Raw genomic sequence first — 15,236 nt, forward strand, 5'->3', positions numbered from 1 at the left:
CTGAGGATTGCTTTAACCATCAATGGCCAAAGATGAAGTCAACCATCCTATACAATGGAATCTCAGCAAAAACTCCAAATAAAGAGGTTTTGAGAGCTTCTGGGTGAGTAAACACATCCAGGTGCCGGGAGGTTGGTGCACCCCAATTCCACAGGGATAGAAGCTCCTGGCCCTTCCAGACCTAGCCCTCTGTACCTCTTCATCTGGCTGTTCATTGGTATCCTTTATAATAAACCAGTAATAGGAGGTAAAGTCTTTCTTTGAATACTGTGAGCCATTCTAGCAAATTGTTGAGCCTGAGAGGGGATGGTGGGAGCCCCTGACTTGAAGCCAAATCAGATAGAGATTTTGGTAACCTGGGGGCCATGACTTGTGATCACTGTCTGAAGTGGGGTGGCTGGGGGTAAGTCTCATGGGCCTGAGCCCTCTATCTGTGAGGTCTGTACTAACTCCGGATAGTGAGTGTCAGAATTGGTTAAGTGAGGGAAAAAGCCTCACACACAAGGAGTCAGAAGTGTGTGCATAGAGAAATAATTTTCTTTGAGGTTATTTAGGTTACAAGGAAAAAACTCAAATATTTGTCAAAAGAATTCAAGAACAGCACTCCCCACACCAGATTTCTATGCTTTTAACAAAAAGCATAGAAAGAAAAAAATCAAGCTACGTATTCAACAGACTCCATAAACAGGTTGATCCGATGCCAGAACCCATTCAACTTGAATTGGCCTTGAGTAGTGTTCTCAAGTTGATTTATAACCCAAGTCTCTTTACTATTCAAGGCAACACACAGCCCCAAGCTCAGGCATCAAAACAGCAACCAACAAATTAGCATTATCCTTGCAAAACTCAATCAAACATCTGCACCCAAAGACTGACACAAAAAGGCACCACAGTGCACTCCAGGACGGCACAAAATATAGAACTGGATTCATATATTTCAATGGGATGTGGCCATTTTTGAAAAGTATTTGCCACATGCCTTTTTGCTTTGATATTTAATTTTCTATTTTAGTTTAACACACTTGCTAAACATCACCAGTCACAAAGGTTTTATCTGTAAAAGCCTTCAATTGTGGATTTTTTAAAAAAAGGATACTACATCACAATTCTAATAATTTTAACCTTCTATAGAAATAGGATATTATTTTTGTTTACCGAGTATCATCTTAACTCTTCATTTTACACATAAACTAAGTCCAGTGACAGTAAATGACTTGCCCAAGGCCCAGAATCCCAAGAATCCTAAGCAACATGACATACTGTTCCCAAGTAAAATATTCTAAAAGTAATCCACTTAATGCTGTTGATGTGAAATACTGACTTGTTTCTCTCAAGGTACAGTACTCTGGTGTTCTGTAGGCTATTAACAGATACTCAGCAAAAGGGTATTCTTGGGTCACATCAGTTTGCAAACCAGCCGCCAGGGAATCTAAAGCAAAAATGAGCTCACGATCAGCAATCCAGCCAGACAGTTGAGGAATGCACGTCAAAGAGGTAATAAACAAAAAAATCTGCACCCAAAAAAGGAGACTCCATAGAGAAAATGGAGGAGCAACTTTAAAAATAATTCCTATCCTTGGAAAGATAAAAGGGGGAAGTACATACATGAAAAAACAAGAAGCGCCGTTGAGCAAAGAAATCTTTATAATTTGTTTCCCAAAGAAGCAATGATCGAGAACAAGGTTATTGACTAACAATCTGAGAAATTAAAGGCGAGACAACAAAGAGAAATTGAATTGAAATCTGAGAAAAGTAGAGACAGAATAAGGTTCTTAACTTACTGGGGAAAGAAAGATTTAGAAACTGATTTTATTTTTTTAAGTGCTTCTCAAATTAATACGTTAAAATGTGTGTTAAAATTCAGAATTGATAGAACAAACCATTAAAGGGAAAAAGTAAAGGGCATGGATTTATAGACATAGAAAACGGTCTGGGAGGGCCACTGGTCCAGTAACAACGAACTGCTCATGGTTTGTTTCCTCACCTGTTTCCACACAGGTCCAAATGTACCGTCCACTTGTTCCTCTAGCCTTAGCACCAGCTTCATCTGATCCTTTCCAAAGACCTCACCTTTCTCCTTGCTCCCAACCCTCATTCCACTGCATGATGAATTTCTATCCTAGCATCTGTAACACTTTATTACGCTGTTGTTTACAAAACCATCATGTTCACCGGACGGAAGTTCCTCGAGGGCTAGCACAGCCTCTTCATTTCTGAGTCTCTTACCACACTGTAGCTGCTCAGTGTTTGTGGAATGGCTGAAAACAGAGGCAATTTTTGCACATTTAAAACTCTTAGAGACTAGTAAGAGACTGTACATGAGCAAGGCCATTGATGATTAAATAATGGTCAATTTAGGGGGCAAGGAGCATGTCTAAGTTACTCCTGCATTTCTATAAAAATCACCCTGGCATCTTTTTTTGCTAAGTTCAGAAATCAGTGGACGACACAGGATGGACTAGACAGTGTTAAGGTGCCTTCCGTCTCCAAGGCTCGAAGTTTCGAGAATAATTTTGAGAGACACTTGCACCGCCTGACCTTGAAATCATATCCCACCTGCAGAAGCTCTATGTCTTCACGGTTTTCAGATCCAGGAGAGTTCTCCATCAGTATGGCGGACATCACTTTCACATTCATCTTCACCATATCCAACTCACTGTGCAATTTTCCAATCTGTAGAGAGCAACACAGTCATCAGTGTCACAGTCAGTACGTGTGACGCATAAAGAATGGCTACCTAGTTCCCTTCTCTCAGGGGACACTTGCTGGGAGAGAAAATGCTTCTGTAAAATTAAATGTTGTCAAATTTATACTTAAATTAATATAAATATATATATACACATTTTACAAATGTGTAATCTGTCACCTAAAAGGACTTAAAGGTTGCTCATAATAAATCCAAAATATGCTCTAGGAACGTTAAAAATGAAGGAGGGAAATCAGATGAGGAGCGATATGGAGAACGGGAAGGTGACTATACCAGAGACCGGACGAAACAGAAAATGTTAGTTTGGGTTTCTTGGTGACCGATGGGAAAAAAGAAAAAAATAATAAAGGTGTTACAGTTCTCATGGTATTAGGGAAGAAAGAATCAAGAGAGAAACATTTTTTTTCCCTTCCTGGATTAAATTCTAAGAGAAATTAACTGCATGGATCTTTACATAATGCTGAATACCACTACTACAAAGTCTTCAATGATAGTTCCCTTAAAGCAGGGCAGGAAAGAGCTTCAAACAGGGTGGGGCAAAAGTAGGTTTGCAGTTGTGAGTACATGAAATGCAGAATTTATTGTGTTATTATTGATTAATTATTGCATTATTTTCCATATGAACCACTTTTCCCCCACCCTGTATAATAACTGCTCATCTGGACCTTTGATAAACAGATATAGACAAACAAATAAATGTAATTCAGTTAGCACAATAAATACTCATAATAAGGCTACCATGTACTGAGGTTTCTGAAATGGTGTTTGGACAGTCCTACCCAAAACAATAAAAGTCAGCTAGTTGACAAAGGATCCATTTCAACACCCAGCCTCCAAAAAGGCACGAAAGCCACTAGGCAAGCAGAACTGTTCAGAGCTCGGGCTCTAGGGTCAGACAGGATCCATGGGATTAAGTCCACTTAGAACTAAACCATGACAAGTCACATAGTCTCTTCCTCTGCAAAATGAGAGCAATAATGTACCCCTACCTCATAACATTGTTAAAAAGAACAAACAAACTGTATAAAAACTGCTTAGAACTTAGGAAAAGTCCTCAATAAATTCAGCTCTTGCTATCGTTACCTGTTCTGGGACCAACGTAATAGTCAAGTTCTTGGATACAATTACGGAAGAAAGAGCCGGTGCAGTAGGGACAGATGCTGGTGGAGTTGATGAGATCTGAGCAGTCTATCAAGATGAAATATGGAAAGATTATTATTTAACATTTATTGATGTAAACACCCCAAGGCCAGCTTTTTTCCCACTCAGATGACTTAATCACTCTCTCAACCAAAGTCCAGGTTAAAGGGTGTTAGCTCAGAGTAAATCACCAAGTGTCCAACCCTGCCCAGCGTTTGGAGAACAGTGCTAAGCAAATGCTGTGCCCAAAACAGAGTAAGTAGTCAATAAAAGGTGGCTATTATGATTATTAACTGAATTGAAATTTAATAAAATGCACTTAGTTGTTGTTTTGTTTTTAACCAAGGGTCTACAGGACAAACTGCCATGTGAGATTACTGCTGCCCTCTTTTTGGGTTGTTAAAGACAAGTGGCAAATCAATTCGTGTCAAGTCTTTCTAAGCTACAGCTGGCGAGGCAGCTCCTTGGCCACCAACAAGCACCTCCCGGAATCAATGCTGCATTTCCAACCTCGGGTGGAGAGCCCAAGCACAGGGCTCGAGGCCAGAGCTTCTCAAGGTGAATGTATAGAAAAATCACCTGGAAATCTTGCAAAAATGAGATTCTGATTTAGTCTAGGCTAAAGATTACACCCGAAATCACACTTTGGGTAAGTAAGTAGCAAGGTTCTAGGCCACTACTACACTGTGCCTTGGAAGAAAGACAAAAAGGGGTATGGTAAGCAGGCTCGTGGGCAGGTGAGAGAATGGGGCAGAAGGCGAATAGCCACACAAATAGGAGAGCTGGCCCTCAGGACAAAGCCTCCTCGAAGATAAGACTTCTGGTATTGCTTATTCCAAAATAGGACTCACCAAACAGGAAAGAACTCCTGTTTTTGCATTATAGAAACTACAGAAAGTGAGGAGGTGAATTATAACTAGCCACTCAAAGTGTTCTAGTTCAAAACCTTGAAAATTATTTGCAAACTTAAGAATATATGTGAATATCTAGAAAATCTCTCAAGGACACAGTATCAATCATAAACAAGTATATTATAAGACTACCCAAGGCAACGACCCTTGTCTAGCAGCAATCCTTTCTTTTGAAAGCTGCCTTCTCCTCTTCTATAGCCAAATGATTTCTAATTGGAAATAGAAAACTGACCCAGGTTGGTTCAGGGGGTCTCTTCCTCCCAGGTTTTTTGACTTGGAATCTGTAAAAGCTAAAGCTACCACATGAAAATTTGGGAGCTATGTTATCTGCTACATGGAAGGAGTTGGCCCTCAATGAGAAAAAAGAATGAAGCCGGTGATCAGACGACCATATAGAAGGAGACATGTAACAAGGGGCATTTGAGTGGTTCATGGTTGTTCAAAGATCCAGCCAACACCAACCTTCTGGTGGCTTACTGATTCTAGGAGATACTGCAATATCCTTCTAATAAATTCGTCTTTTTTTGGTTAAGTTGAACGGAGCTAGGATTGTCTCTTTCAATGAGAAAAGGCCCATGTCATACACCAACTCCCTCTACCCAAGTCAAAGAAAAGGCCTCCTACCTCTTCTGCTGTTTCGGACTCTGGGTCCGAGGGAGGAAAGTGAACCCCCTTCTTAAGCAGGTCAAGGTACACTTCTTTCACTTCATTTACATCCACGCCTCCGGGGAAACCCTGGGACCAAGTCTGAAAACAACAGCAAAACCAAAATACAGTTCTTAAGCTGGGGGCTGAAAAAGAGATTGACAATTAGAGACCTTACTCAGAAACACAAAGCTCCTTCTGAGTGCCAAGGACAAACTGAACATTTTCAGAGACTAGACTAACAACATAAAATCTGTTTTATCATCACACTCCCCTGCCTCAACATTTTAATGAAACCTGGGAACCGTTACTACGGATTGTTTTTTGCTGTACTAAAGCCAGAATTAATAGACATGTTCTAAAACAGCATCAGTAGCTCTTTTGCCCAGTAACTTTGAAAGTAGTCAGTTATCTACTCCGGACATAGTTTTCATAGCTGTAAAATGAATGTACACATTACTCTCTTTCCCATCTGACATAAATGGAGAGAAAGCAGGAAAGTGACTATAAATTCTTTAGGGGGAAAAAAAGGCATCATCCAATGCCCCAAAATTATCATTACACAGAAAATCAAACAGTAAAATGCGTTCTGGCTCAATCCGAGGTTTCTAAAGGACCATGACACTGACTGGTATGTAATTAAATCTTGTATCGTAGAAGTTTTCCATCCCATCAGGCATACAAGATTCTTACCTTAATGAAGTTCAAGATTCTATTCTGAATGTTTAATGGCAGCGTGTATCTGGGATTCAGCAGCTTAACTAGACTATCTTTAACGAACTCCTTCTTTACAATCAGAGATTGGAAACTTGGACCACAGTTCTGCATGCACATGTCAATAAGCTAAATTAGAGGAAAAAAATTAAACGGTAAATTTCTTCGGTAAACCCACTTTCCTAAATATAAGGTGAAAATTGCTAAGTAACGATTTCTAGCAGCATTCTAATTAACGGAATTTAGTGTCTATTAAAACATCTGGCAAAATGCAAGGTTCTGGGAATGTGAGGAAATGTAAGGCATAATGTAACTGCTGAGGATGGACTTCTTGGGGAGTCAGGACACAATTATAAGAGCATTAATAATACATAATATAAGGCAGTAAATGCGAAGTAGGAAGAAAACATGTGGGCTACAGACAGGGTGACAGTTGTCTCAATTTTCAGGAAAGTCCTGGTATATCCCTGTTGTCCTTGCTTATTAATGATGATACACCCTTTCCCTGTCAAAAGTGTCCTGGTCTGGATGATAAACTACATAGTCACCATATGTTATAGACCTTTATAGACAGATGTGATAACTTAGGGCCAGGTGGTTAAAACTTTTGGAAAAGGCTGGTCCTGAACTGGGCTCTGAAAAATAGCTAAGAAAAGTGCCAATGATTGTAGAGCTATATTCTAGACAGGTAAATATTTAAAAAATATAGCCCTGGTCAGTGGGGCTCAGTTGGTTGGGCGTCGTCCTGTGCACCAAAAAGTTGCCAGTTTGATTCCTGGTCAGGGCACATGCCCAGCTTGTGGGCTCTTCTGCCCCCCAACCTGTGACTCTCCCCCTTATTTTGGCACAGGCTTTAGATTCCTTAGTTCTCGGGTACTGGTGCGGAAATCATGAGGTGGTGGAAGTACAGGTACCCGAGGTGGAACAGGTAATGGGAACAGGCAGCCAGCTGGTAGTGAGGCTTGAGAGATCAGACGACCTAAAGGGGAGGGAGAGTGGGAACCCGAAGCGCCAAGGAGTCAGTATGTCAGAAGAAGGGCCACTGGAATGACCCAGCTTCCCCAGGGAAGGGTCCCGGTTCATCCTCAGAAGGAACCACCATGGAGAAAGGGAGGAAATAGAGATAAGAAACCACCAGAGAAATGTCAAGTAGGCTGGGTACAACAGAGAAGAGAAGCTCATTACAGAGAGGAAACTTCTGTGGGGTGAAACGATAACCACCTGCTAAAACATAGAAAGTGGCATAAATTCAGCTTCTGCCCTTATCTTCCTCACTCAAGTTTCCCAATCTTTGGCAGCCTGGAGACACTCTAGATAGACTTCATTCCAAAGCTACATGTGTTTCTACCCAGATTCTATAGCACCTTCCGTTAGCCCTTGAGTGTCCTTAAATACCAGGAGAGGTGGTGCTGGGGGTGGGGCAATACACCATTATGCCAACATCTGATGCGTGACAGATGGGCCCTGCAGCGTGCAAGAAGGACTTGAAGGCATGAATGAAAGAAAATAGTCACGGGGATGGCCAGTACAGCACAGGAAATACAGTCAATAATATTGTAATAACTATGTATAGACCCAGCTGGGTGCTGGAAATATAGAGGGGAACACGGTAAAGTATGTGATTGTCTAACTACTCAGCTGTACACCTGAAACCAATACAAAATATTGAAAAAAAAAAATCTGAGGAAATAAAAAGACAAAAAATACAGTAGCCATTCTTTCAAGGGGAATGATTTGTTCTGAGAAACAAGAGGGTATGGGGCAAGGGCATGGGGTTTAGACTCTGAGGACAATGCCACTTCAATCTTGGGGGGGAAATCACTTAATCTCACTAGTCTCAGTTTCTTCATTTATGAAATGGAGTTAATAATACAGCTACTTCACAGGGTTGTTGAGAGCATCAATCTGGTATCAGGAAAGGCTTATTTCCATCATTAGTCTACTGTACAGATATTCCTACCGAAGTGCCTGGCCCTTCTCCAGAGTTCCCTCCATTCTGTGAGTTTTCTTTCCCGTGACACTAGGAAACGGAAACGGGAGCTGTGCTCACCTCTGCCCCCATGGCCCACTTGATAAACACTGCCAAAGCCCCTAAGAGCAGCGTGATGCTGGCTGATTAGTGCCACAACCATGCGTGGCTGGGGCTGGGCTGATGAGGTCCAAAGGCATGCAGAAGAAATCAGAAAGCCACACAGCTCACTCTCAGGCAGCAGGCAAAGCTTGCAAAACGTACCAAACAAAAGGGCAACTCACCAAAGGGACTGAAGAGGTCATATGGCCAGGGATGGGGGGAAAACGGTAACAGGTCAAGTAAGTGTCCATACCCAATTCGCAGACAATACGGCACATGGGGGAATTTCTTACATCCACAAAGAACTTCCTCCCCGTGATAACAAGCAGCAGAACTTGGTTGCAACTCAATGAGCTGCCAGCACCTCGGAATTCCGTAAAGGTGCTCAAGTGCAATACAAAGCTAATGGGGGAGCATTTTTCAAGACGTCAATTCCTACCCTGCGTAACACATACACACACTTTTTGATCAGCTCAGTACCTATAAGTTTAACCACCACTTCCCATCTCCTGACCAGGAAAATTGAATTTCCAGGAACACTCTTTCCACAAAATTAAATGCTATTACAATCAACTACACTCTCTTGATTCTGCAATTCTCAATAGGCAGTTTTAGTTCAATTGTAAATAATTTTTTGCTAACCTATTAATGATCTCAGAGTATTTATGTAGATATTTATTTATTTTACCCAGAATCAAAATGTGACTATAGCTTGAGAAATCCTAGAGTCTTAAGTATAACATAAAAGTACTTACTGACAAGGTAAGCTCGATTTCTTTATGATTGTAGTTTTTGGAAATCCTTTTCTTCAAAGCTTTTACTGCATCTTTTGGCCTAAGCAGTAAATACAATGCAATCATCAATTTAGGCAGCGCTGAAAACAAGGAGTCTGCAAAGCAACGGGCACTGTGAAAGGAGGGGTGGCTAAGGAGAAGACCGCGGCCTTGGTTCTGCTGTGTGAGCCTGGGCAACACTTCTCACACTTGTTTCCTCAGACATCGAGGCAGACAATACCACCTACCTCCTTGTGAGAATCAAATATTTACTCTAGCACTGTTTACAATAAAAACTGGAAACTTAAATATCCAATAGTGTGGAGTGAATAGGTAACTTGTGGTAATTCCTATTAAGAAATACTCTGTGGCTTTCCAAAATGTCTTATTAAATGGAATAGTAATTAAGATACAGAAAACAGATTCATCAATAGTTAACAGCAAAAGAAGTGGGTTATGAATCAATATTCCAAAATGTTAACTATAGTTTTCATTGGGGTGGTGGAGTCATTTGCGGCTTTTATTTTATGTTTATCTGCATTTTGTAATTTTTTTCTGAAATTCACACATCACTCATGTGACTGTATTGCTGAAAAATGTTTCAAATTAAATTTTAACCAGACACACACACACACACACACACACACACACACACTTACATGAGAGTATGACTTAGAAAGCACTCCATGTGAAATGTACTCATACCCATATCCCTCGATCAATGTACCGAACAATTATACAGAAAATGTAATTTCCAAAACAATGAAGATTGCCCATTTTCATTAAGACTATTAGTACTTCCCGAGCATCCTAGAGGCAGGGGATGAAGGAGGCGTGACAACTAACCAGGTCAGCTTCTGATAAGCTACAATTTTGTTGCAAAAGGAAGAACTGTGTAGTATTAAGAGGAGGGTCAAAATTTACTTCGAGATGGCCAAACGGTATAAACTTCCAGTGATAAGACAGATAAGTCATGGGGCTGTCATCTGCAACAGGATGACTATAACTACAGTTAGCAGGGCTGTATGGTATATTTGGAAGTTGCTGAGAGTAGACCAAAAGTTCTCATCACAAGGAAAAAAAATTTATAACTATGTGAGGTGAGGGATGCCAACTAAACTGCCTGTGGTAATCACTTTGCAATATATGTATGTCAAGCCATTACGCCGTACACTTTACACAGTGCTGTGTGTTAATTATATCTCAATAAAACGGAAAAACAAAAGAAAACTCCAGCACAACAAATCCTTTTTACGTATTATCTTCCAACTCTGTTATGTTTGCATGGGTAGGCTACTATTTTATGATGGTAATGATATAATATTACATATGCTTACATGACATTGTCACTGTTATAAAATACATTATTATATGTTTTCTATATTTCTAAAAAAAAATCCTATATAAAATTTAGAATTAAAGTCCTGGAGAAATTGAAAAGAATAAAGATACTGTTTTAAACGAAAAAAATTTTAACTTTGAGATTGCCTTTTTGTATTGTCAATGAAGAAATCAGTATTATCAATGAAGGAAAGGTTCACAGGGGAACCAAATATGGGAAACAAGATTACAACAAAAGCACCATAAATACTTTAGAGTACTAACCATAAGCACTTTCCATTGATATAGCTGATCATTAAGTGTAATGTTTTCTTCAACATAAACTACACCAAATCTCTCTCGCTGTCACCATCACTTCAATATACACAGTAAAATAAACAGAATTGAATCTCCCATAACAATCTGTGATTCAGACAAAAATCACAAAATAGTTGGCCTTCTTAACAATTTTTTTTTTTTTAAAAACTTCAATTCTCTAACATTTCAAAGCAGAACAAAAGATTACGTGTCATTTAAGAGCACAGCATAAACATGGGAAAATTGGCCTTTGGAGGGAAAAAATCTGTCTTGTGACAGGGAGGGGAAAACAAGACTGCTAGATTATTTCCTGCTTACGATAGTGACAACTGCCCAGGGACAGCTTACCCCAGGAGTCTACTAGCTTCCTGATACTATTTTTTCAGTTATAGTAATACAAAGTATTGGCAATCAGAGCAGGGGGAATTCCTAAAAAAGAAAACGATCTCTCTCAAAAAAATTTGTTTTTCTTAAAGAACAAGGAATTTGAGCCAAGATTCGAAATTATTAAGGAAATGGCAAAGAGGAGAAAAAATTATAATGGATTCTCAGACATTGCACATGCTGAAACAAGCAGCTCTCCTAATACTTCAACCTGGCATGTCTTCAAAAGGCAGTGGGCACCTAAGAGGGGATGAAAACACTCTTTCAACAAAACCCAAACAGTCTGCAAGAGAAAACGCACTGTAGCTCTGATGCTTCTTGTCAGAGGCAAATGAAAGGACCACACTCTGTACTCACCCATCGCTGGCCGTGTTGATTATGTCACAGATGTGCATGAACTGGCCCCAGTCTTCAGTCTGAACTCCAGCAAATGTAGCCTTTTCTGCAAAGAACAAGCTGTTGTGTTGACTCTGAGCTACCACAGAATGAAAAATGTCTGGTCTTCCTGAAATAATCTGCCCGGGGTTTGCTAGCAAGTACCATTAACTTTATATTACCACAGGGCAAAGACTTTATTTATTTTTTTATTTTTTTACCTGAGCAATTCTCAGTAATTCAGGAATCAATCAGAATTCAAGTTCAGAGTGCTGTTGTAGCAACAGTAATGAGTGACCTATTAATAAAGGCTGCGGGCACAACACCTGGCTGCAAGGCTAGGCCAGGGTGGCTAAATCTCCATCTGCCTGCCTGTTTTTCAGAGGACAGGCACCTATGGAGAAGCCACCTACAAGGGGAAGACCACAGTGCCAAGTATTTTAGCTTATGTGATTTCATTCAACCCACTGTTAGAGATGATGAAACAGAAGTTCAGAGAAGTACGCAAGGCTACGCAGCCAGTACAGGTACAGCTAGCATTTTTGTTTCTTAAATTCATTTATTCACCTGGAGGAGGCACTGTTAAGAAAAAGAGATCAGAACTACTAAAATTGTCTGTGTCCTTTAGCCGACTTAAACATTCAGATATCTCTCTCTCTCCAGACACCCTCTTTAAGAATACAAAATGCTGTCTGGGAAGGGTACTGGAACACTCAACCTGAATGAGCTTAACATCTTTCCTACAAGAAAGGAGAAGATCCCTGAGCATGAAAATACCAGGTCAGGGGGGAATGAAGAGAAAACTGAAATAGATAACAAAGAACCTGGATGGGTTCCTCCATCTAAGAAAAGAACTCGTTGATGTAGGCATTCAATGGACAAACCTGACCAATCCTGTGTGGTTCAGACACATACTATCATCGTTCCGTTAGCCAGAGTCCTTGCCCCTCATTCCACGCTCTTTCTCTCATCTTCCTAGAAAACTCCTATTCACCCTTCAAAACCCACAGGAGAGTTCATGTCTCCCTCTTCCTAAGTTTTGGGTGTTTCACCATTTTCTTATACTGGAAAGGTGCCACATTACAGTTACTACAAAACTGTGTCGGTCTTCTCTACAAAATTGTGCGTTCCCTGAGGGTTGAGACCAGGTCTTACCTTTGCCAGACAGGCCCAAGCAGTCAGTAAACATTTGCATCACTAAAGAATCAATCAATTTGCATCACTAATCAATCAATCAATCTATGAAGATGCAATCTGAATCCATTTCTGCTCTGAAGCCATTTCTGCCCTGAGTTTAATTACTATCCAACAGGGATATAGCCAACAATAGTTTAGAAATCATTTCCTCCTCACGGATAGCTATTCTCGCCATTTTATAAAGACGAGGGGACTGACGTTCAGGTGAAGTGGTGTGTTCCAGGTCACACAGCAGCTCATTAAGCTGCACCCCAAATCTGAGCCGCCTCGCCTCGCCTCGCTGAGTGCCTAACATTACCTGGCTTTGCTTGGTACCACATGCACCGATGCCACACCTGGTTCCCCCAGGGGGCCAGGGAGGAGAGGGAGAAGGGAGCTGGTGCAGCTGGAACAGCCAGTCTCTGGCTTCTGCCGACAGTCTTCAGATACAGCCGGAGGGGAAATGAGGTGGGCAGATACCTGCGTGGTCCCTGGTGTCTGTGAGAGGCCTCTGGCGACTCCAGATGGCTCCTCTGCTCCCCACTTCTACACACACCAGGTATGAGCATTTTCAATCTCTTTGTTTACCCAGAAAAGTAACTCGGCTCCAGGGAGAACAGGTTTGAAGGGGCCTGCCCCGCACGGCGCGGTTGCATCACCGCCCCTCCCGCCCCTCCAGCCTTCCTGTGTCACGGGCCGTGACATCGGCGTGCCTTCGAGGGAACGCACGCGCGGGCTGGCCCTGGCCGAGGAGCGTCAGCGCTCTCCGTGGACGCCCGGGCCCTCCGCACCTGAACCCCACGCGCGCTCACCTGTTCGGTTCCACTCCCCAGGAGGCGTAAACGGGGACGCAGATTTTTGAGGAGGGGGCTCTAGAAGGAGTTGGCCAGAAAGAGCTGCCTCCAAGGGGCCGGGCGGGATGCGGGGGCCCTGGGAAAATCGCAGGGGGGAGGGGAAGGGTTTCCTCAAACTTGGACCAGCCCTGCCCTCCGACGGCCTAGAAGGGGGAGTCAAACGGGGAGGGTCCCCGAGCCTGCCCGGGCGTCCTCCCCCGCGCCTCTTTACCTATGAGGTGGCCCACGGAGGTGGCAAACGGATCACGGTGACTCTTTGCAAACGCCATGGTGGCCCGTGAGAGCCGGGCCCAGGAAAAGCGCCCGCACGGTTCCCGGGCGCCAGGCCCCGCCCGCTCCGCGCCCCTGGCTCCTCCTCTCCGCCCGACCGCCGCCCGGGCTCCGGGCGGGGGCTGGGCTCCTGCCCCGCCGCTGCGGGGCGCCCGACTGGGGGCGGGGCTCCGGGCTCCCGCGCACCTGCAGCGCCCCGCGGGCCGGGCGAGGGGGCGCTGCGCGCGCCGCAGGTGGGACCCGGGGCGGCGGCCGCGCCCAGGAGCCGGCGGGAGGCGTCCCGGGCGCCCTCTCCCGGCCCGGGCGGGCTCGCCGCGCGGTGGAGCCGGGCTCGGAGCCCAGCCTGGGAATTAGCGCTCCCAGCCCCGACCCCGCCGCCTGCCTTTGCTCCGCGCCTCTAGCTCCCCTTCGTAGCGAAGGACATACGGGGTTAATAACGCACATCCCAGGATGATTATGAGAACTGGGGGCGTAAACCGCCTGGGTCAGTGTCTGGCCCCCACAAAACACATACTTAACCACTAAATGACTGGAGTAACTACAAATATTTACAGCCACCCCACCCCAGCCCCAGAGATCCGGGAGGGAGGCGTGTCCCTTGCCCTCTGCGGCTGCCGGTGGCGGATTGATTGGCTTTGAATTTAGGGGCCTTCCAGGAGCCCGCGGCCGGGGTCTCGCTCTGCCCTCCGAGGGAGCACAGGGCGCGCCCCGCAGGCTCTGGGTTCCTGACCCCCCTCCTGGGAGCGGAGCTCTCCCGCGCGGCGGAGCGGAGCGGAGGGGAGGGGAGGGGAGGGGAGGGGAGGGGAGGGGAGGGGAGGGGAGGGAGGGGAGGGGAGGGAGAGGGGGGAGGGGGAGGGGGGAGGGGAGGGGAGGGAGGAGGGGAGGGGAGGGGAGGGAGGGGGGAGGGGAGGGGAGGGGAGGGGGGGAGGGGGGAGGGGAGGGAGGGGAGGGGGGGAGGGGGGAGGGGGGAGGGGAGGAGGGGAGGGGAGGAGGGGAGGGGGCTTTCCCCGGGCTCGGGCTGGGAGGCTGCGGGGCCTCGGGAACGCTTTGGAATGTGAATCCTGGCTTAAGCAGCCCCACTCTTTTCCAGCTACCCTTTCAGAAGCGGAATTTATTTCCTTTTCATGTGCATTCAGTTAACTTCTGATTGCCGATGTTAATCTCCAGGGGTGCCAGAGCCTGCTGTGGGGGGGGGGGTGGTGTCGCCAGGTGATGGCAGTTAGCCATAGGATGGGAGCCCCCTGCCTCTAGATCTTGCTTCCTGCGGCCTGTCAACTTGGGCCCAGTTCTACAAGCCCTTCTTTGGCCCTGGAAATGGGTGACAGGAGAGATGAAAGTGGGCTTGGTCCCTCCGTGCTGTCTCCTGGAGAGTATTATGCTAAGTGAAGTAAGTTGTCAGAGAGACAAGTGTCGCATGACCTCACTTTTATGTGGAGTCTAATGATCAAAATAAAGTGATGGACAAAAAAAGATCCAAAGATGTTGAAGCCTGCAACAGAGGGAGGTATGTCAGAGGGAAGGGGGGGGGATTAACCAATGAACTTATACGCATATAGGCATAGCCCCTGGACAGACAAT

General features: G+C 44.4%; 1 protein-coding gene across 2 annotated transcripts in view; it reads right to left on the bottom strand.

The window, feature by feature from the left end:
• The window catches only part of TOM1L1 (target of myb1 like 1 membrane trafficking protein), a 38,684-nt gene extending 24,926 nt beyond the window's left edge, over positions 1-13,758 (bottom strand). Inside the window, exons 1-7 of one of the 2 annotated variants that reach the window (XM_081116053.1) lie at positions 13,600-13,758; positions 11,341-11,425; positions 8,944-9,022; positions 6,097-6,246; positions 5,383-5,505; positions 3,791-3,895; positions 2,557-2,673 (exon numbers count right to left, since the gene is read on the bottom strand). In XM_081116053.1, the coding sequence (XP_080972179.1) occupies positions 2,557-2,673; positions 3,791-3,895; positions 5,383-5,505; positions 6,097-6,246; positions 8,944-9,022; positions 11,341-11,425; positions 13,600-13,657 (717 nt within the window). In that variant the 5' untranslated portion in view covers positions 13,658-13,758. The remainder of the gene's footprint in view (positions 1-2,556; positions 2,674-3,790; positions 3,896-5,382; positions 5,506-6,096; positions 6,247-8,943; positions 9,023-11,340; positions 11,426-13,599) is intronic. The other variant, XM_081116052.1, reaches the window with a different exon arrangement.
• Positions 13,759-15,236: the final 1,478 nt, after the last annotated feature.

The sequence above is a fragment of the Miniopterus schreibersii genome, assembly GCF_964146895.1.
Source record: "Miniopterus schreibersii genome assembly, chromosome: 16".
NCBI classification, from domain to species: Eukaryota; Metazoa; Chordata; class Mammalia; order Chiroptera; family Miniopteridae; genus Miniopterus; species Miniopterus schreibersii.